The 23,797-nt window shown below is 44.9% G+C and overlaps 1 protein-coding gene and 1 pseudogene across 5 annotated transcripts in view; both read right to left on the bottom strand.

Annotated features, from left to right (window-relative positions):
- Nucleotides 1-23,797, bottom strand: part of LOC309539751 (polyamine-modulated factor 1 pseudogene) — a 180,027-nt pseudogene that overhangs the window by 58,123 nt on the left and 98,107 nt on the right. The window lies entirely within an intron of this gene.
- The window catches only part of PCDH1 (protocadherin 1), an 87,330-nt gene that overhangs the window by 9,228 nt on the left and 54,305 nt on the right, over nucleotides 1-23,797 (bottom strand). For all 4 annotated transcript variants that reach the window (XM_082234215.1, XM_082234213.1, XM_082234216.1 and 1 more), the window contains exon 4: nucleotides 7,541-7,760. In XM_082234215.1, the coding sequence (XP_082090341.1) occupies nucleotides 7,541-7,760 (220 nt within the window). The remainder of the gene's footprint in view (nucleotides 1-7,540; nucleotides 7,761-23,797) is intronic.

The following is a 23,797-nucleotide window of genomic DNA, read 5'->3' as shown; positions in this document are numbered from 1 at the left end:
TATCTCTCCAAGACCTGATCCTGGCCTCCCCCAGAAACAGCCAGATCTGAAACCCATGAGTATTCTGATTCACGTCAACACCTTTTACAGTCTTCTCCCCCCCCTTCCAAATTGACAAAGTTTGTGCTCCTAACCTGCATTTTCACACATCGAATCCCAAACTGTGGGCCAGGCACATTTGTGTAAAGATTAGAGGGATGGACTGGGCCTGGGGAGACCCAAACTAACAGGCAAATTAAGCAGCTGAACAGATTGAGCGGCAGGGAAAGCAGACAGCACAGACCACTCTGCCCTTTGAGCTAACAGATTCAAAGGTCCCAAGGAAACTACTGTATTTTTTGCTCTATAAGACTCACTTTTTCCCTCCTAAAAAGTAAGGGGAAATGTGTGTGCGTCTTATGGAGCGAATGCAGGCTGCGCAGCTATCCCAGAAGCCAGAACAGCAAGATGGATTCCTCCTTTAACTGCGCAGCGATCCCTCTTGCTGTTCTGGCTTCTGAGATTCAGAATATTTTTTTTCTTGTTTCCCTCCTCCAAAAACTAGGTGTGTCTTGTGGTCTGGTGTGTCTTATAGAGCGAAAAATACGGTAATTCGATAAAAACAGGCATGCAGGTGGAAAGGCACCTGGGGCGTGAGCCTAAGAACCAGGGCCAAGGCTTGTGAATCCAGGATCAGCAAGAAGGAGTTCCGGACTTCGTGGGAGCTGAGAAGTTGTTCCAACAAGTATTCACACCCACCAGCCAAGCTTTAAAGCTGAGTTGGGGTGCAGTCCTTACTCATGAGAATCTCTTCTTGCAGGTCTTGCCTCCAAGCAGGTGGCTACATCTAGATGGTTGGGTCTCCTGCCTCCCCATAGGTGCTGCCTTCCCCTGGGAGAGAGCGCTGGACCGGCCTCCACCTCTACTTCCTGCTCAGTCACCCCAGGCTGTGGCTCAGAGCCCTCCCCAGACTCCGACAGCACTCTTTCCCCCACAGGAAGCGGGGAAGAGGGTGGAACTCCTGTCTCAACTTTGGGGCCGTACGTGTTTGGAGAGAGGGAAAGGCTTCCATCCAGGGGCATACGAAGTGGGAGGCGGACTGCCCCGGGTGCCACTCTGGTTGGGTGTGTGACAAGATGGCTCCTGCCCTCCCCCCGATGTAGAACGGCCAAGGGCGCATGGCGTCCGTACGGGCTGACGTTCTCTCGCACCATCCGTATGGGCTACCTCTTGCACGACGACTGCGTGCGCGCTCCATACAGGATGCGACACATGCACAGTCCGTACAGGCTGCCACTTGCACGATGACTGTACAGGCTGTTGCATGAGCAGTGTCCCATACGGACTGTGCATGTGCTGCATCCTGAATGGAGTGCGCATGTGCAGCAGCCCGTGTGGTCGTCGTGCAAGAGGCAGCCCGTACGGATGCCCGTATGAGATGGTGCAAGAGAGCCGCACGTGCGCAATACGTACAGGCTACCCTGCCCCAGGTGCCAGAGAGGGTTCCTCCGCCACTGCTTCCATCTCCTCCAACCTCTGACTCATCTCCCTTCAGAGTCTGCCATCCGGGTCTGAGCTTGACGGTACTAAGATTGTAATGACATGGTTGGGTCTTGCAAAGCACCCTAAGATTTCCACAGGGACCTTAGAAGTTTCTATTGGGGAAGAGCAGCTGGTGATTGCTTATTTGAGGCTCCCTTATGAGACAATCTGCTACTTTATTTTTTATTAAAAATTTACTTGATTTACAAAAGTGTTTGCAATGTCTCTCTCTGGTCTCCCCCCCCCCATGTAACATTTTTACAAATCAGTTTCATTTGTTGAGACATTAGGAAGAAAAGGGGGAAAGAGCTGGAGGGGGGAAAGGTGAGTGGGGGTGGGGTCGGGTGGTGATGTTTCTCTTTTACTTACTATATGTAGGGTTTGGTGTCAGCGTTGCTTGTGCAGGTTCTTTGCTGTTCGCTTGTGTTCCTTTGGTGGTGAGAGAGGTTGGGGTTGGCCTAGGGTGTGGCTGTTCATTTGTGGTTGGCTGTGGTGGTCTTTGTTTTCATGTGTGAGTGGGGTGGGTGGGTGTTTTGGATCAGGTTAGCCATATTGATTTGTATGCTGTTGGTGGATTTTTGTCGTTGTCTTGTTGGGCTGTGTATGTGATAAAGGGGAGCCATACCGGGGTGAAGGCTTCTATTTGTCCCCATGTCGGTTTCAGTTTATTGGTTAATTTTTCTAGTAGGGCTGTTTCCATACTATTTGGTACCATTGGTCCATGCTTACTCCTGACAGGTCTCTCCAGTGTCTGGCTGTGATGCTTACATTCTGCTACTGTTGACATCTATTACTGCCCGCACCGGTGCAGAACATTTGGTGATGCCTTTCCTGAAAGCATCTTTCCCCCGGTCTTTGTTTCAAAGCATTTACTGCTAATGAGCTTTTCCTTTAATGTGCAGTGTGCAATTACATATTTTTTTTGCATTTATTCCCTGACAGAATAAGCATCAAAGAACTCAAAGTAAGCAGGATGTTCATCAATGGAACTTCCTGCCACTATAGAGCAGGCAGTGAGATTGCTGTAGGAACTTACATCTATTGATGCTGCTAATGTTTGTTTTGCATTTGCAGCATGAGGGACCCATAAAAGGAAAATGCCGCAGCTGGAAACAATATATTCCTTAAGCCCAGAGCTAGGAATAATAGCTAGCTAGTAGAGTTGGAAGGGGTCCTGAGGGTCATCTAATCTCAACTAAAGCATCGTTGACAGATGGCCATCCCATCTTTGCTTAAAAGCCACCAAGGAAGGTGAGTGACCACCTTCTGAGTCCATTCAACTGTTGAACACCTCTTACTGTGACTTAAAGCCATTGGTTGGAGTCCTCCCCTCCAAAGCAAGAGTGCTCCATCTTCCATGTGACAGCTCTTAATATATTTGGTGATGGCTATCCTATCTCCTCTCAGTCTCCTCTTCTCCAGGCGAAAAATACCCAGATCCTTCAACCGTTCTTCCTAAGGCTTGGTTTCCAGACCTTTGATCATTTTGGTTGCCCTCCCTACCTCAGATTCAGAAGCATTACAGGAAAAAGATTTGGAGGTAAATGCAGCAGGCAACAGGCCTGCAAACAGATCCCAAGTGAAGGAATTGGAAGAGGCCTGTAAGGCATTGGAATTAATGGGGCTAAGCTAGTCATGTCGATTCATTTCAGTGGGTTTACTCTGAGTAGAAATAACATTGGCTACAGCCCAGAGGTTTCAGGCATTGGATAATCAGTGGTTAAGATAGAAGGAGAGAGCATGCAGGTGGTGCAAAACAAAGACAGATTGTTTCAATTGTTTCTACTGCCTTGACGCCAACCCATTAAGCCGCCACCCAAGGACAGGTATTAAATCTCCCTTCTCTCTTGGCAAGCAAGCCTAGCAAAACCCTCAGGGTCTCCCTGCTTCTCCATCTTCTGTTTCCAGCCTAATCATGTTTCTCTTTCTTCCCCTTGCTATTGTGAGTTCTTCCCTCCTTAGATGGCATCACCTCCAAATCTCAGATCCATCTTTCCTCACAGTCTATAGTCACCCACTGGAATTTCAGGCTGGCAGGCAAAGAGTGCACTTTGCAGCAGATCTGAGCCACCGAATGCTTTGTATGTCTGCTCAGGATTAAGTCCCACTATGTTCAGTGTGGGGGCTTCTTCCTTGGTAAGTGTCTTTGGAATATTCAGTAATGGGGTTTGTATAGTTTGAAGGATATAAACACTACTGACAAAAAGAGAGCATAATTAATGGAGCAGTCCAATAGAGAAGTCTATGCTTTTGGTTCAGGATCCAAATCAACAAGAAGCAAGGGGCGGTGCCAAAGGGGGTCTACTAATGCTTGGTTGACCAAAGAACTACAACAGCCTGGAGCCAACCCTTCCATTCATCTAGCTAGGCTACATGTTTACTATGGTGGTTCACCTGAGAACAGGGACTCCTCCGAAGTTATTTTCTGCAAATACTACAGCACAGTAAGTGGAAATGCAAAATGTGAAAACTTTGCAAAGAGGATGCTTCTGTGCAGGAACTGAAGCCCAGCCATTCATTAAGAATTTACTATATAGCTGACAAAGGTCCGTATAATTAAAGCTATGGTTTTCCCAGTAGTGATGTATGGAAGTGAGAGCTGGACCATAAAGAAGGCTGATCGCTGAAGAATTGATGCTTTTCAATTGTGGTGCTGGAAGAGACCCTTGAGAGATCCATGGACTGCAAGAAGATCAAACCTCTCCATTCTGAAGGAAATCAGCCCTGAGTGCTGACTGGAAGGACAGATCCTGAAGCTGAGGCTCCAATACTTTGGCCACCTCATGAGAAGAGAAGACTCCCTGGAAAAGACCCTGATGTTGGGAAAGATTGAGGGCACAAGGAGAAGGGGACGGCAGAGGATGAGATGGTGGGACAGTGTTCTCAAAGCTACAATCATGAATTTGACCAAACTGGAAGGCAGGAGTGCTTGGCGTGCTCTGGTCCATGGGGGTCACGGAGAGTTGGACACAACTAAACGACTAAACAACAGCAACATATAGTTCTTATAGTGCAATGGTATACAGATGCATGCGTACATTACTGTACTATGGTGAGTGGATAAAAAGAGTAAACAACATTATTATTGTGATTTTGTTGATGTATCTTTATGTTACTTCAAAGCTACATTGGGAGGATTTGTATCCTGATATAAATAAATGTAATGTATAATAAATGGACAGAGTATACTGCACTTCGACAGGTATTTTGTCCAATTTTATTCCCCTCCCCGGAGCTAACATGCAGGGAGTTTTTATGTGAGGAAGTATCCAAAAATATGACCCCCCCCACATCTGCAATCTGATGTTTAACCCGTGGAAATTAATGAACATGGCTTGACTTAGTTCCATTAACTTCAACATGTAAGTCTACTTTAAGTAAAACTTAGTTGAATATCATCCAGTGTCTAGAAATCTACCACCCAAATGGTATGTGAAACTTGCAGAATGGCTCAAAAATGTTGTTCTTTAAGATATTCTGAAGGTCTGAGGGAAACCAGTTGGAGCTGTCAGCTATGGATTTTTGGTGGACATAAAATACCTGGACTTGCTTAGTGAATAAAATCATCAAATGAGGGATTTATCCTTTTTCCTTATGTTACATTATGTTAGGTATATTTAAGGCAGCACCTTAAATCCAGCATCTAGGCTGGATTGAGGTACTGTTGCAGAACAAGGTGGAGGGATCCTCAGTGCTTGGAATGAATTCCTTCAGTTGAACCAAGTTCACTGAACTAGCTAAAAAAATAAATAAATCTGAACTACACACAAAAGTAGTTTCCCAAAGTTGCCAGGAAAACTAAAGGTGAATTAAGTTCATTTTGGAGTAGAACTTTGAATAATTTCTAGTTCATCTTCATGTTCATTCTCTCCCTGCCTCCATTGGGCTCCTAGCTTAGATGTCAGTTCGACATCTTTAAAGAAAGCAGAACATGGAGGCAACATTCGAAGGTTTATTAGGCAGATATGGAGGCACTGCTGTTGCTAAGGATGCTTAGTCACTTAATCACTGTTGCTAAGCAACCAGAAGGAAGGAATGTGAGGGATTTTCTGTATCTTCCCTGATTAAGAGATTTGTTCTCTTCCAACAGGAGCAGCTGGCAGTGAGAAGTACAGGAACAGGAACAAAGTGAATGATTTCTTGTGCTTTTAACGACTGTGTGGCTGGCACAAATTAAACAGGGCAAGCCTTTTCTAGCATGGAAATACAATTGTGAGGCAAGCCTTACCTGTTCATATTCTTGTCTTTCAGACATCTTTTTACTTGTTTCTGGCACTGGATTTACTTGTGGATACTCTATTTTAGCACAGCATCATGTAACACCTGAATGCAGGTATATTATATATATTTTCCCGCCCCCCCAATTTAATTTAAAAATTAACAATCTCTCTGCAAGACCATGAAACGTATGTGTCCCCAAACCTGAGTGCAAGGCAGGGGAAAGGATCTGATACCCAATGCACAAAATCACCTCTTTTAAGCCAGGTTTATGCTCCAACAGGAACCCATTTCACAGAAGGAAAAGTAGTGATATTAACTAAGGAGACAGTTAACTTGCCCCAGAACCCAAGGACAAAGGCAGAGGTGGGGGCTGATGCCAAAAGCATAAAACCATTCCTTCACCTACAGTTCTCTCTTTCAGGATCACCCACAACTCTCTTTTACACACATTCCCCTAAAGCACACTCGCACTCAAAGCTTTCACACACACACACACACACACACACACACACACACACACACACCACACAAACATCTTCTCTCCCTGTTACTTAACCTCCTGTTGCCCCTCCCCCCACCATTAAAATTCAGTGGGGTGAATTATTTCATTCAAGTGGTGCTGGAAATCTTAATAATAAATTGAGGTAGGTTATTTTTGGCCTCCTCTTTTTCTTCCCTCCTACTTCCTTAATCCTTAGCAGCCAAAGGCAAGCATGTACCCAAGCTGCTGCTCAACATGCAAATTTCTGTCTTTGTTTTGGGGTTTCATTTCTAAATAAGTGTTGATGCATTAAAGATAAAGGGACCCCTGACCGTTAGGTCCAGTCGTGGCCGACTCTGGGGTTGCGATGCTCATCTCGCTTTATTGGCCGAGGGAGCCGGCGTACAGCTTCCAGGTCATGTGACCAGCATGACTAAGCTGCTTCTAGCAAACCAGAGCAGTGCACGGAAACGCCGTTTACCTTCCCGCTGGAGTGGTACCTATTGATCTACTTGCACTTTGATGTGATTTCGAACTGCTAGGTTGGCAGGAGCTGGGACTGAGCAACGGGAGCTCACTTCGTCGCGGGGATTCAAACTGCCAACCTTCTGATTGCCAAGTCCTAGCCTCTGTGGTTTAACCCACAGCGCCACCCACGCCCCATGTTGATGCATTAGTGATCTGCTATTCTTCCACTTTGTTTTCTGGACTTTGCTGCATCTTCTTTTCTTACAGTTTACTGATGTGCACCAGTACATCTGGGGACTGACTAATTTACAACACGGAAAGGAATGTGAATCCTATTGTGTCATCACATCAAGGTCCCTTTTTGCCCTGTGCATATGTTCTGGTGTGCATCAGTAACCACCAGCAGCAAGAACATAGATGCAAACTGAAAACGGTGCACAAAAAAAGGCATGCACCAAATCGGAAATTATGTTGAGAATTACACCAAGTTAAGTCGGAAGGTAGACTGAACAGAATGCAGATCATAGCAAACTCATGGAATGGTATGGAGTAAATTCATCCATATGCTGAATAGTCTGCTACAAACTCAAGTCTTGAAACCCTCTGTGTGTGTCTTCTGCTCCTTTCATTCCTTCCCCTATCCACTCTTTGGATATTGATCTGTCCCAAATTTTTACAGCAAATTTACCATTAAAGTATTTCCCTGCCACTGTTCAAGTCCGATGCACAATCCTGCTCTCTTCCTTGCTTTGGTAGCAGCAGTGCACGCTCTTTGGCAAGTGGGAAACAGATCTACTCATACTGGTGGGTTTCCTAAAGAGCCTTAGCCATTTTGAGCAGGGTCCTTACCATTCTCAGGGTGCTCAATTTCCCCAATGCTGCCGTCTGGCGTGGTGCGCTCATAGTGATCCTCTGGCAAAGCCAGTGGTCCAATGCGGGGTCCCGACGATGACTTGCTGCTTGGTGTTTCTGACTCCTCAAGGCCACTGTCATAGTAACTGTGTTGGGAGGGGTCCTGCAGATCTTGCGCCTGATTGGCTGCAGAGAATGTCACTCGGCGATGAGGTAACTGCGCAAAAACAAAACAACAAAAAATCACAAAAACATATTCCATAGGTGAACTGCAAAATGTTGCCACTACAATCAGGGGCGAACGAAGGCGTCGTGACACCCAGGGCAGCAAACCGCTATGTACGGCGCATGTGCGGCATTGCTACGTACTGTGCATGCGCCAAAGTAGCGATGCTGCACATGCGCCGTACATAGCAGTTTGCTGGTGGCGTCGCTCTAGCGCCATACGGATGGTGCTGGGATCCTCTGCTCGTGGCTACAGCCGCAAATGGAGGATCTTCCACATGTGGCTGCGACGGTGCAATGGCTGCTCGCACCGTCACGAGCCCCCGCGAGGTGCCTTCTTGTCACCCCCCCCTAGACATGGCACCCGGGGCACACCACCCACACCGCCCCTGTTGCGACGCCACTGACTACAATGAATAGCAAGGAAGCTCAACTTATCAATGCAACCTGAGAAACACTTCTCCATTAAGAGAGCCCACCTAGATCATGAGATGAGCTAGACCATACCCAGTACATGCAACAGTAATAAATACTAAGAGCTGTTAGCAACCTGAAGATAGTCAATGCCAACGATCTTTGTACTAAACATAAGGCAGAGATTCAATATGCCTTCTCACACTTTGTGATGCTGCTTCCTCAAAAGTAGAAAGCACATAAAAGGTACATCTAAACCTCCAAGATTCCCGTGTGTGTGTGTGTGTATCTCTATCTATCTATCTATCTATCTATCTATCATCTATCTATCTATCATCTATCTATCATCTATCTATCTATCAATCATCTATCTATAATAAATCACTGTTTTACATATTTTTACCCTTCAAGTTATGTACCCTTCAAAGTGGTTTCTTTGCTCATAAGTGCCATAGTCACAGAGGCACCTGATGAAGTAGACGCCAGTCCCCCAAAATGTATGTCGTGGGGGTGGCGGCTTGCCAGCGTGCAAGATGGCTGTATAATTTAATCTCTCCCATACCCACCAAGGTCCTTTTTGCTCTATACCAACGTAACTTAGATGCGCTAAGTTGTTGAGACGGACAATCTAGCAGGGGAATGCAACTGGCATCTGGTAGGAGACATACAAAACCCCCTGAATTAGATCTGCCTGAAAGAGAACATTCTTAGTTGGGGCTGTCAAGCGCCAATGAAACTGATACCGTGCAGGATGGGCTCCGACCAGGGAAAGGCGTGAAACTAACAACCTGTCAAATGGTGGAGACATTGCTCATTACTTTAAATCACCCCACAATGACTTAGAAGCGGACTGGCAAGCAGCGATTGCACGGCTTGGTCTGAACCGTTCCGATTTGCAGGGATGGTGGATACGGCAAGCAAGGCGTTTGAACTGCCTCTGCCCCCCATCTCAGAATCCCTTTCTCCCTGTGGCAGATCACCCATCCCACACAGGGCTCATGGCAACCCTCTTGATTAACCAGGTCTGAAGCTCCTCTTTGCTGTCCTTGCTGCAAGGTTGAATATGGTGGTGTGGTGATACCTCAGTGCAGTTTGAGCATATTGCACCGATCCTGCCCAGACTGCACTGGCTGCCATTTAGCTTCCGGACACAATTCAAAGTGCTGGTTTTGACCTATAAAGCCTTAAATGGCTCAGGACCACAATCAGGGCTGGATTTAGGTTTGATGAGGCCCTAAGCTACTGAAGGTAAAAGGTTAAGGGACCCCTGACCATTAGGTCCAGTTGTGACCGACTCTGGGGTTGCGGCGCTCATCTCGCTTTATTGGCCGAGGGAGCCGGCGTACAGCTTCTGGGTCATGTGGCCAGCATGACTTCTGGCGAACCAGAGCAGCGCACGGAAACACCATTTACCTTCCCGCCGGAGTGATACCTATTTATCTACTTGCACTCGACGTGCTTTCGACCTGATAGGTTGGCAGGAGCAGGGACCGAGCAACGGGAGCTCACCCTATCACGGGGATTCGAACCACCGACCTTCTGATCGGCAAGTCCTAGGCTCTGTGGTTTAACCCACAATGCCACCCATTGAAGGTAATGGGGCCTTTTATATGTCCAGCTGTCCTTTGTCAACAACAAATTGTCACTGTTTTTTTTGTGTTGAATATATGCCATATGGAAATTTATGGACCTAATAGGTATCTAAAGTCATTTGCACATAACAAAATATGTATTTTATCAAAGCAATTGTCGATCTGTACTGTATATAGAAATGAGCAAACCAGTGATATTTTAGGGAGCAGGCTAGAAGGCAGGGCCCATTACTTACATCATAGGAGACTACACAATACAAAACACTGTTGCTGTATGTAGGTTTGTTTTATTTGATTTTTATCTTATATTTTGGAAATGTACATCCAGGTCCCCCCCCCTTTAAATTTTTTTGGGGCCCCAAGAGAGTGGGGCCCTAAGATATAGCTTGTTTAGCTTATACATAAATCTGGCACTGACCGCAATACCTCAAGGATGGCCTCTCCCCATATGAACAAGGCTGGACCCTGTGATCACCCTCTGAAACCCTTCTTCATGGGCCTCCCTCACAAGAGGTCTGGTGGGTGGTAACATGAAAACGGGCCTTTTCTGTGGTGGCTCCCCATTTGGGGAACCCTTTTCCCAGGGAGGCTGACCTGGGGCCTTCGTTACAAATCTTTAGGCATCAGGCAAAAACATTCCTCTTCTCCCAGGCTTTTGGCTAATTAAACCATCTATGGCCTTTTAAACTCAGGTGGTGGGGGTTACTGTTTTGTTTGTTGCTATGGTATATGTTTTTGTGCTTTTATATTTTAAACTGCTAGGTGATCCTTGGATGAATAGCAGTACAGAAATTTAATTAATAAATACATCCATCCATCCATCCATCCATCCATCCATCCTTCCATCCTTCCATCCATCCATCCATCCATCCATCCTTCCATCCTTCCATCCTTCCATCCATCTGGGTTTCATTCTGACTAGGCAGACTGCAGATTCTATGCATAGAGGTTTTAAGGTGGTGGCCCATAGCAACTCTCAGAAGGTCTCAACATCCCTGAGTATTCTTGATATTTTTAAAGTATTCAACTAAATCGCAAAATTAATAAAAGCAACAGACACATTAAGCAACAAGGCATGGTGTGTGTTTTTTTTTGAAGACAAACAAAAGGAAAAATTAAATGGAACAAAGAGAATTAAAAACAAGTAATTATAGCAGGTGTTGTTTGTTAAAAAACAGAATGTGATTAGAATAAAAAAAGAAACAAATAAATAAATCACATAAATAAAAGCCGTACAACTGAACTAAGGCAGGGGTAAAATGGAATGACCCTAAACTGATCCCTCCTAAAAGTTTGCAAAATAACAACCAAACTTGCACAATCTGGAAAAAATGAAAAACAGCAGAATGAAGTCAAATTGATTGAAGTATTGATTTTCAGTTGTTTGCTAGGAAACAGAAAGCAACTGGGAAGAATGCCAACAGTCCACTCCTCTTCCAAGCCCCCCGCTTTCTCAGGCAGAACTCGCAGAACAGCATCAAGGAAACAAATGCTTTTTATTTACTTCAACATTCCTCCTCCAAATCATTGTAATATGTATGCCTTGGAAGAATATTTCGCTCTCGTGAAAACCTAGACCTGACCACCAAAAAAAGCCCACCTCTCCACCCTCTTCCCACTTGAGCTCAGGGTGTTTTTTGGTTAATTGCAATAGTTGCTTTATGTTAAATAGGAAAATGTCGTGGTTTGGGGGGAGAGGGTGGCTAAGTCCACAGATCAACATCAGACTTTAGAGGGTCCCTGGTGTGATGTGAGATGCTTTATTGCTGGACAAACTTGTGAAAACCTCACCCAAATTCACTTCATAATTTGGGCTGCATATCCCTAATACAGAGGGATGCGGGTGGCACTGTGGGTTAAACCACAGAGCCTAGGACTTGTCGATCAGAAGGTCGGCGGTTTAAATCCCCGCAACGGGGTGAGCTCCCGTTGCTCGGTCCCTGCTCCTGCCAACCTAGCAGTTCGAAAGCACGCCAAAGTGCAAGTAGATAAATAGGTACCACTCTGGGGGGAAGGTAAACGGCGTTTCCTGGCGCTGCTCTGGTTCGCCAGAAGCAGCTTAGTCCTGCTGACCACATGACCCGGAAGCTGTATGCCAGCTCCCTCGGCCAGTAAAGCGAGATGAGCACCACAACCCCGGAGACGGTCATGACTGGACCTAATGGCCAGGGGTCCCTTTATCCCTAATACAAACTCATGTAGATCCATTCCTAAACAGTCTGTCCTCGGGGTCAGAAATTAGGCGGGTGTGTCAAAGTTTTCATAGAATCATATCATTCATAGCATTCTGGAGTCAGATGAGATCTTGGAAGTACTCTGGTCAATGCAGAACAGCCACTTTTACACTAACCAAAACACAAACTAGAATGTAGGACAAAGAGAGTCAAACAATAAAAGCGATCTGGCAACGGAGGAGCATGAAGTAGGCTTCTTACTCACATATATAATACAGAATCAAACCAGAATTCAACTGCTATGTAGTAAAACCTCAAAGCTGGAAGCTGTATTTTAATTTAGATAGTAAAGGCAAAGGGACCCCTGACCATTAAGTCCAGTCGCAGAAGACTCTAGAGTTGTGGTGCTCATCTCGCTTTACTGGCTGAGGGAGCCGGTGTACAGCTTCCGGGTCATGTGGCCAGCATAACAAAGCCGCTTCTGGCGAACCAGAGCAGCGCATGGAAACGCCGTTTACCTTCCCGCTGGAGCGGTACCTATTGATCTACTTGCACTTCGTGCTTTCGAACTGCTAGGTTGGCAGGAGCAGGGACCGAACAACGGGAGCTCACCCAGTCGCGGGGATTTGAACCGCCGACCTTCTAATTGGCAAGCCCTAGGCTCTGTGGTTTAGACCACATCTTAAAATATCTAAAAGGCATGGAAGATGCAGCAAGCTTGTTGTCTCCTGCTCTGGAGGGCAGGACCCGAACCAATGGCTTCAAGTTGCAAGAAAGAAGATTCCGACTAAACATTCAGAAAGAACTTTCTGACAGTAAGAGCTGTTTGACAGTGGAACAGTCTCCCTTGGGAGGTTGTGGACTCTCCTTCCTTGGAGGCTTCTAAGCAGAGGTTGAGTGGCCATCTGTCATGGATGTTTTAGCTGAGATTCCTACATTGCAGGGGGTTGGACTAGATGACCCTTGGGGTCCCTTCCAACGGTGCAATTCTATGATTCTAGCCTCTTTAGTGTTTCCAGTAGTTTCCTCCCTCCCTTAATCTTGTCAAACACTAAACTTTTTTCGTAGATTGCTTTCTTCCTGTGATCTGAGGCAGCCACCTCAGGTGAAGAAGTGAGGATAAACAGTTGTGGCTTCTGGTGAGATCTCATGGGGTTCTTGTGATATCTAACCAGAAGCCACTGTAGTCACTTCTCCTGCGGTGGGGGAGCACTCTGCCTGCCCCTGCTGCCATGACTGCTCAAAAAGCAAGGGAAAGCAGCACCTTTCAGGTTTCCGTGAGATCTTGCAGGCCTCTTGCGAGATCTCACTGGAAGCTGCACAAGCCTGCTAAGTGAGGTTTCAGCAGGAGGGCTCCTTCCCATTTCAGCTCAGGTGGTGAAATGGGATGGACTGTCCCTGGGCCTACCACCTGCTCACTTGACCCTTGCCTTTTAGGACTGGGTGTCTAGGCTTCTGAGGTAGCTTAATACCTCCCTGAGGGAAGGGTTTGTTCCTATCTGCTTCAAGGAGGTGCTGATAAGACTACTTATGGACCCCTTGGACTCAAATTTCCCTCTTGAGGGCAAGGTGCTGGATGAGTGGTTACCTCTTAATTCCAGACAGTCTTGGGTGATGGTGATTATTTGGATCCATTCCAGTCTGGTTGCAGGCCTGGTTACGGGACAAAAGTAGCTTTCACTGGTGAATGGATGGGTTATGTGCTACCATATTAGTTCTGGACCTCTCATAGCAGCTTTCAATACCACCTACCATGGTATCCTTCTAGGTCACCTGTTGGGGTTGGGCTAAAGGGGGCGCCATCTTACAGTAGTTTTGGCCCTTCCCAGGTGGCCGTACTTAATAGGGTGGTGCCAGGGTTTACAGAGTTCCATGGGAGTCTATATGATTTTCAGCCAATGAGGAAAGCCATCGAGAAGCTTGCAGTGCTGTTAGTACACTGGTGACACACAACTCTACCTCTCTATGTCATCCTCTGATCCAAGGGGTTGCTGAAGTTCTGAACCGATGGCTGGAGACAGTTCTGGGGTAGGTGAGGGTGAATAACCTGAGTTTAAATCTGAGCAAGATTGTGAGTTCCCCAGATCCAGATCCAGAAGGAGGTTTACAACTGGTTCTGGATGCAGTAGTACCCCCCTTGAAAGACCAAACTCACACAAAAACTAAATCCATATGAAAAAGATCCCTGTTCAATCCTTTTTGTATGGTTTAATTAATGTGCATAATCATACTAACTGAAAACTGCAGCAAATTGCACATGACAGCAAGCTTGACGAAAAAGGGATTGCAAATGCATTGCTGCCACTCCTCAAATAAGAAATTTCAGAACTCTGAACTTAGAAAGAAAACCAGATTGTTGCCCTCATATCTGACTGTTTGTTGTTGTTGTTTAGTCGTTTAGTCGTGTCCGTCTCTTCATGACCCCATGGACCAGAGCACACCAAGCACTATCTGACTGTTTACTCCATTTAATTCAATGTGATTTTCTTCTGAGTATACATGCATCCCACAATATTTGTTGCAACTTACTTTGTAATAATAAAGTAATAATAATAATAATAATAATTCATTAGGAGTTCTAGAAAGTGCGGAATTTAAAACAACACACTGGAGTGTGTCTCTTCCAAAACGATGACCTTAAAGAACTGCAGTCTCAGAAAGATTCCAGATTGCCAACAGCAGGGTGGTTCCTTTCCCCTTAATATATCGAGGTCTGAGAGTGGTCCATTTCTGTTGCTTGAAAAGGCGCCTGTTCCAACCAGCTGATATTCTGATGCAGAGGTGGGCTGGCAGAAAACTCTTCCTGGCCAGCACATTTCACGTTCTTTTGATTACTGTTCAGTGTGATATGGAACATCTTGGGGAACAAATCCCTCTTTAATGAGGCATTTGGTTTCCTGCAACACATTGCAAATGTGGTGTGAACAACACCCACACTTCTTGGTAGTCTGGGAACAGAGGAGGCTGCCTTATCTCAAGTCAGACCAGTGGTCCCTCTAACTCACTATTGCTGCTAGTAACTGGCAGTGCTTTTCTAGGGTTTCAAACTAGAGTCTGTCCTTGCCTTACCTAGAGATGCCAGCGACTGAAGCTGGGACCTCTGGCTGCTCTATCCCTGAGTCACAGTGCATCTAACACAGCAAGTAAACACACTTGTTATCATTCAGTAATGTCGCTACCACTTGGTTTCCTGACCAGCAACACCTGAGCCAGCTCTGGGTGTTCCTTGGGAAGAGTCGCTTGGGCTCTTATCACTTCCACTGCGTGCTGCAGTTCGCAGCGTACCTTCCTTGTTCTGTGCTCTGGTTCCGCTTACAGAGTTTGTTTCCTTCTCAGCTGCAGCCACAGGGACACCTGCTGGAAGATGCTACTCAATACTTACTCACTTTTATGTGGCTATCCATCTCATCGTTTTGTCAAGGGGAAGCAGTGAGACGAGAAGGAGGAGAATTATGCCCTTTATATGCAAAGTACATTATTAAGCGTACACTGTTTGCCTGCAAGCCTAGAGTTTACTCTACATTACCTTTAAAGAAAAAGAAAAGAATGCCCCACAGAGGAACTTACATTGGCCACAAGAAAAGCTGAATCTGTAACCTGCATAAATGATGTAAATTAGCATTATTATTTTGAAAGATTTACCCAGCATTTTCACTAATAATGCTTTCTGTACTAGAAGTCACCAATGTGGGGCCAATGGGCTCCATGGAGGCTTGCAAAGCTATCTACTCCCCTCTGTGCCAGAAATGTTGGCAATGACTATGATTGAAATAATGGTAATAGCTGCTTCTTCCCAGTTCCTGCTTGACCCTGTCTGTGCATTGGGCCTGGTGGGGCAGAGGACATGGCAGTGAGTGGTAGGTGGAGCTAAAAGTTGGTGTCCCCACGTCCTCTTGCTTTGCCCATAGGAAGCGCCATGAGTTCCAAGTAGCAGGGCTGGCTGGATGCAATGGATGCTCCTGGAGAGGGTCTCAGTGGGGTTGGACAGACCCTGCCAGGGGCTTGCGGATGAGGATTCAGGGAGAGGTGCAAGTTTGGGGGGATCCTCTCTGCCCAATCCCATCACCCAGGCATGCAGCTTCTGCATCTCAGGAGTTGCCAGGGTGCGCTCCAGACAACTTGCTTGTGAGGCTAATCCTGCCTCCAAAGGCATCTGAGTCTGTCTCTGGTTTGGCCCCTCAAGAGAAACCTGTCTGCTCCAGAGGATTCACAACACAGGCATGAGCCAAGTCTTCTTAAAGGAATGCCTGCTGGCATTTCCAGTCTAAGGAACAGTCCTGCTTGCCGGGCTAAGTTTGTGCCCATATCATGGGATCATAGGTGAGGAGGAGGTTGCTTGTTGGACCAACGTCTTAGCTTGCTTAGCCATGCATTGCATCTGCAGGGTCTTGAACTTCCCTTTGTTTACGTACTGCACTGATTTCAGTATTAACGGTTTTGTTGAACCCATAATTTGAGTTCTCCGCCCAGTGGGAACCAAGACAGGAAGCTGCCAAGTCAGACCTTCGGTTCCTCTTGCTCAGTACCGTCTGCACAGCACTTGTCCTAGGATTCAGGCAGGGACCTGGAAATACCAGGGATTAACCCGACAGGCATGCAAAGAAGATGCTCTGCTACTGACTTGCACTCCTACTCCTCCAGAATGCTAAGATTAAGAAATGAAACAGATGAAGCTATTCATCACCTGGCTAGAGAAACTTCCATTCTGAGCTTCTACATGTATAGTCAGAAGTAAGTTCCCCCGTGATGAAAAGATTTTATTCATTAGTGCACAGGACTGCAGCACTGATAAGCTTACTTTTCGTTCTCATTAGCTTTTTGTGTGTATCTGGCTGCTGCTAAATTCACAAGAGCAGAGCCAATGAAAAAGAAGCAACTGGCAAGCCTCTGCCTTGCAGAGACAAGTAGGGCTACCACCATTTTTCACAGAGCTCAGTCCTCCAAGGACCACCATTTTGGAGACATTTTCTTTTCCGTTCCGAGTATCATCCATTTTGAAGTAAGCAAAACTGTACGCATGTTTTATGTTTGAGTACTGAGTACAAAATTATCTCCCCCAAAGCCCTGAGATTCCTGATAACATGTCCCCAGGCAGAAACAGCTCGGACCTGCCAATGGTTCTACTTCATTTTCTCCCTACAAATTGTGGAGAATTTTGGGAAACTCCACAGAATTGCTCTCCCTACAAATTGTGGAGAATTTTGGGAAACTCCACAGAATTGCTCTCCTTTACAATGCTTTGATGGGCTGAATGGAACTCCCCTATCTACCCACTGGCAACAGGGAAGCAGAGCAGGCAGGTGTGCTCAAAATATTAATCTAAGGGGCAGCTGGTCAGGGGGACTCCCTGGCTCTCCCAAAGCTTCTCTAAAGACACTTCCTTAAAGGTCTAGGGCAGGGGTCTGCAACCTTTAAGACAAAAAGAGCCACTTGGACCCATTTCCGAAGAAAAAACAACTGGGAGCCGCAAAACTCGTCATTATAAAAATAACCTTTTTGTCACTTTTTTAATTATTTCTTTGTTTGACCCCTCAGAATTACTCCTCCTCATAGAAATAAACGTTAAATTAACAAGTTACCTTTTTGTGTGTGTGTGTTCTTCACTCCCCTTCAAAACAGTGACCAGCGTACATGCCCCCTTTCAATGCAGTGACCAGCGTACATGCCCCTTACAATGTAGCGGGCGAGCGGGAAGGTGACGTCAGGACGGTGCGTGACTAACGCACGCACCGCTCCCATGCGACGTCACAGTCAGTATAGCGCCCGCCACAGTGGGGAGTGTCGGGGCACACAATGCGCCTCCTCCCCTTGCTAGTATCCGCCCCGGAGCCGCGGCAAAGGTGTAAAAGAGCCACATGCGGCTCCGGAGCCGCGGGTTGCAGACCCCTGGCCTAGGGCAAAAGTACCTTCTCAACTGCTCTTTATTTCAATAGCTGCCTTTGCCCTTACTGTATACTCACAGCGCCTGCTATCCAAATGCTCATTGTACAAAAATTCACTTATCCAAAGATGAGGAATTAGTGCCCAGACCTCGCAATACACACCACAGGTACCCAAACAGCCAGACCTACATGTAGTACTGTAAATAAATAAGCAGCCTTAAACAAACTTTGCTTTTTGTGTTTTGGTCTGCCGCAACCATTTCACTTGCAAAAGGCAAGCAAATAAGGAAAAGGTGCTCTCTTATTTTTCTGCTGTCTCCCTTTCCCTCCTTTTGCAAACTTTCAGAGGTTTTCCAGGGTTTTTTCATGTGTGTGTGTGTGTGAAAACTCCATGTTCAAGAATGCATTAGAAATTTCCCTATAGTAAGCAATGGAAATCGTTAGCTCGTTATGTGAAACGTTCACCCAATGAACAATTTCCTGAAAACGCCTTGTGTTTGGATAGCAGGACTTGTGTGTGCACCCTTATTCCCTCCAACAGAGCTGCGATTCCCAGAGTGGTTTAACAATCAATCTCTCTTCCCAATGAACTCTGGGATTTGTAGCCTTGAGATGGGAAGAGGAGTCTCCTAACAGCTCTCAGCACCCTTAACAAACTACAGTTCCCAGAATTCTTTGGGGGGAGCCATGAATGTTCAAAGGGAGAGTGAGACTGCTTTAAGTTCCTGTGCATGTTCCCATGAGGGTCTAGGGAAAAGAAGGTGGCTCCTCTTTATACAACTTTTGTAAGGATTGGGTAGCCAGACCCCAAATTAAGAAGGAAGAAAGTTGGCAATGGGTGTGTATGGGGACTTACATAACCTCCCTTCCCTCCGCCAAGTCTCCTCACCAACCGCTGCTTCTCGCATCAGAACAGGAAGCAGATTAAAGAGGCAATTTAAGGTTCCTTTATTTCTACCGCTGCAGCCAGTCAACAGAGAGGTGTTGAAGGGCAAGGAGCAAAAGAATGACTGGGAGATGAATTATGAACCTGGATTATGAATTATGCACCCACGGTTTTCCTGCACTGCCATGGGATTATGACAATAATTACAAATCACGAATAAATGGCATGCATGCAGCACTATCGGTATGCAATAACTGGTTGCAATTGAAAATTTAGGAAAACAGGTCAACAGAAAGAGCCTTATAAACTCTCGCCATTTAATACTCCACAGCCCAGCCTCCCTTTCCTGTGTCTCTTCTGCCCAATACACAGAAGTCTCCAAATGCTGCGAGATGAGGTCACAAAAGGTCCTTGGCTTGATACCAGGAGGTAGTAGATAATGACTTGCTCCAAAGGGCTCACAAGTTCTAATAAGCAAACAGCAATGCAGCTGAATGTGCGAGGCATGAGCTACAGTGCCGGGAATATCAATCAGAGCTACTGGCATCCCTGCACAGCAGAGAGAGGGAGGGAGAGGGAGGGAGAGAGAGGGGTGGGGTTGGGGTTGCAAGAAGCTGGGGCTTTTATACACAGAAGTACTTCTGTACAGATTGGAAAGTGGTGCAAAGGGTGGAGCCACTGACGTAGCTTTCAACAGAGTCAAACACTTCAGACTGCACTGTCATGGCACACAATAACAATAACAGTTGTTATTATTAGCATAATAACAATAATAAAGTTGTGATTATTATTATCATCATCATCATCATCATCATCGAATCATAGAATAGAATCATAGAGTTGGAAGAGACCACAAGGGCCATCGAGTCCAACCCCCTGCCAAGCAGGAAACACCATCAGAGCACTCCTGACATATGGTTGTCAAGCCTCTGCTTAAAGACCTCCAAAGTAGGAGACTCCACCACACTCCTTGGCAGCAAATTCCACTGTCGAACAGCTCTTACTGTCAGGAAGTTCTTCCTAATGTTTAGGTGGAATCTTCTTTCTTGTAGTTTGGATCCATTGCTCCGTGTACGCTTGTCTGGAGCAGCAGAAAACAACCTTTCTCCCTCCTCTATGTGACATCCTTTCATATATTTGAACATGGCTATCATATCACCCCTTAACCTCCTCTTCTCCAGGCTAAACATGCCCAGCTCCCTTAGCCGTTCCTCATAAGGCATCGTTTCCAGGCCTTTGACCATTTTGGTTGCCCTCCTCTGGACACGTTCCAGTTTATCAGTGTCTTTCTTGAATTGTGGTGCCCAGAACTGGACACAGTACTCCAGGTGAGGTCTGACCACAGCAGAATACAGTGGCACTATTACTTCCCTTGATCTAGATGCTATACTCCTATTGAAGCAGCCCAGAATTGCATTGGCTTTTTTAGCTGCCGCGTCACACTGTTGGCTCATGTCAAGTTTGTGGTCAACCAAGACTCCTAGATCCTTTTCACATGTACTGCTCTCAAGCCAGGTGTCACCCATCTTGTATTTGTGCCTCTCATTTTTTTTGCCCAAGTGCAATACTTTACATTTCTCCCTGTTAAAATTCATCTTGTTTGTTTTTGCCCAGTTCTCTAATCTGTCAAGGTCGTTTTGAAGTGTGATCCTGTCCTCTGGGGTGTTAGCCACCCCTCCCAGTCATCATTGTTGATAATAATGATAATGATATGCTATCGAATGATATGCTATCTAATGATAATGATATGCTATCTATGACAAACCTAGACAGCATCTTAAAAAGCAGAGACATCACCTTGCCAACAAAGGTCTGTATAGTTAAAGCCATGGTTTTCCCAGTAGTGATGTATGGAAGTGAGAGCTGGACCATAAAGAAGGCTGATCGTCGAAGAATTGATGCTTTTGAATTATGGTGCTGGAGGAGACTCTTGAGAGTCCCATGGACTGCAAGAAGATCAAACCGATCCATTCTTAAGGAAATCAGCCCTGAGTGCTCACCGGAAGGACAGATTCTGAAGTTGAGGCTCCAAGACTTTGGCCACCTCATGAGAAGAGAAGACTCCCTGGAAAAGACCCTGATGTCGGGAAGATGGAGGGCACAAGGAGAAGGGGACGACAGAGGACGAGATGGTTGGATAGTGTTCTCGAAGCTACCAGCATAAGCCTGACCAAACTGCGGGAGGCGGTGGAAGACAGAAGTGCCTGGTGTGCTCTGGTCCATGGGGTCACAAAGAGTCCGACACGACTAAACGACTAAACAACAACAACAAATGCTATCTACATTGTGTTCTGCATTGTGTTTGATAGGTTCCTATCACAGGAGCTTACAGTTTTAAAATAAATACAAGTGAAACAACAGTGGAAGCGGAGAATGGAGGCAGGGCAAAAGGGGAAGAGTATGTGATCATTGCAATTACATGAATTTTGGCTTAGTTACAACAGGGTGCTGGCTGTTCCAGAGGCTCCCTGCAAAAGGTGAGTTTTGAGGGGCAACTTGTAAGTGAAGGGTTGAATTCTGGAAGGGAGCAGTCAGTAATTTAATTTTTTAAAAAAGGAATTTAATGGTCAAATTTGGGGGACCTTGGATCCCCCCCCAAAAACTTTTGACATCACAGTATCACAGAGTGGGTACCTATGAGAATAGTTATTTTTTAAAAAAAATTAGGTCCAACTTTTTTGATCTGTGGAACTGTGCACAGTTACAGGTGCCACACAATATTCATTCTGCTCTAGAAAACATTATTCTAGTGTGGCAGCACCTACACTTTGGAACCCCCCTGCCTATTGATATCTGGAAGACACCTTTGCTGTACTTTTTTCGGTGCCTGTTTAAAATGTTTTTGTTTAGGCAAACTTATCCAGACATGTAGAAAATTCACATCTGTTTTAATCCGCTTTCAGCTTATATCAGATACCATTTCATGCCATTACTTTTTTAGCCTCAGGACAGTTCCACCAGCCGTGGATAAAATCTGCTCTATCCATTCCACATCCATCCATTTCCAGCACCCATCATTTCCCACTTTGTATATGTTGTGTATTGCCAACAAAGGTCCGTATAGTTAAAGCTATGGTTTTCCCAGTAGTGATGTATGGAAGTGAGAGCTGGACCATAAAGAAGGCTGATCGCTGAAGAACTGATGCTTTTGAATTATGGTGCTGGAGGAGACTCTTGAGAGTCCCATGGACTGCAAGAAGATCAAACCTATCCATTCTTAAGGAGTGCTCACTGGAAGGGCAGATTCTGAAGTTGAGGCTCCAAGACTTTGGCCACCTCATAAGAAGAGAAGACTCCATGGAAAAGCCCCTGATGTTGGGAAAGAGGAGGGCACAAGGAGAAGGGGACAACAGAGGACGAGATGGTTGGACAGTGTTCTCGAAGCTACCAGCATGAGTTTGACCAAACTGCAGGAGGCAGTGGAAGGCAGAAGTGCCTGGCGTACTCTGGTCCATGGGGTCACGAAGAGTCGGACCCGACTAAACGATGAACAACAACAACAACAACAACAACATATGTTGTGTATAAATACCACAATATCCATAGTTTAACAGAGTCTCCCCCATCACAGACATCAATATTGATTTGTCCAGCCTTGAGGAACTGTTAGCCCATGTAGCATTGCTGTTAAATGGCATTAAAATACAACACAGCACGGTTTGCAAGAAGTTTTGTAAGGTGAATTATTTGAAATATTGCAAAAAAAAGATAATGAGAAGAATTCTTAGTTAAAGATAATTAAATATGAAATTAAGAAATGCATATTAAGTGATAAGAATGGAAAATCATCAGAGGTGTTGACGGAAGTCCAAAAATTATTGTATAAGATGAGAAGTTTTGTTGTATGAATGATAATTAATATGTTAAAAAATAATAAAAATGTATAGAAAATAAAATAAAATACAACATAGCACTTTAGTAATTTCCTCCCATTTTGTAACATAGTCAATGTTTGTTCTATCTTCCACGTGAATAACCATTTGATATTTTTGGAGCAATTTATTTCCAGGTTTTTGACAAATTGATTTCTCAAACTTATTTGGCCATTTATTTTAAGAATCTCTAATTCAAAAATATTAATATAACATGAATTCTACATTATCCAAAGCTTCCCTCGTTTGATCTATAGACATTATTTGATTATTACCAATTTGTTCAACCATAATTTTCCAGCCCTCCTTTATGCCAGTTAACAAACTACATACTCCATGGTTTCATTTTTACTGAATGGTGGATAAAATAGCAGAGATGTAATTAGTGATGTCAATAGACACAGTTTGCTTTTTATTTATCCCATATAGTGCAAAGTGCTGGAGAAACAACCCTTCTCCAATATTCTGTCTTTTGGGTCCATCCATAATAATACATTTGATGGGATTGTTACAAAACATTCCTCTACTGCTTCTATTTCTCCTTGTCCTGGTTGATAATACCATTTGGTAATCCAAATTATTTGCCTGAAATTCATTTATTAAATCAGGAGATGACAACCCTCCCTTATTTTTGTTGGTGTACGTTATTTTAGCTTTAACTTGTGGTGTTTTTGTTTTTCAGCCCATATAAAACTGATATTTAATCGTTGCCAAGTTATTACCTTGATGTTGCCGTCTCTGCAGATTAAATTTTGTAGATAAGCTTCCTTTCACTAAAACTCTTGCTTGGAGTAAACTGAGTCTATTTTATAAAACTTGTTCCGAATACAACTTTTTTCAGCACATATAAAAGATAGGACCATTCAACCCTATCAAAAGCTTTTTAGTGTTGACAAAAGTGATAAATGATTCCCCCATTGATGAAATTATTATATTTATCATTTCAAGGATATTATATGCCATTCTCCTTCTAAGAAAAACCTACTGTTCTGTATAAATTTATTTATGCATTACCACATCAAAGCTCCTTGCCAGTGTTTATGGAAATATTTTTAATCAGAATTTAAAAATGATACTGGGTTATGCTGCATGGGTAGTAATAAATTCTTTTCTGGTTTGGGAAAAATCATGACTGAATCCTCATTCAATTTTTGTAGGATTTTACCTTCCTTCAACATGGAATTACAGGCATCACCCCATGTCCATGCG

The sequence above is a fragment of the Podarcis vaucheri genome (assembly GCF_965113315.1).
Source record: "Podarcis vaucheri genome assembly, chromosome: 8".
In the NCBI taxonomy this organism is placed as follows: Eukaryota; Metazoa; Chordata; class Lepidosauria; order Squamata; family Lacertidae; genus Podarcis; species Podarcis vaucheri.
This window is presented reverse-complemented; position numbering and strand designations above follow the sequence as displayed.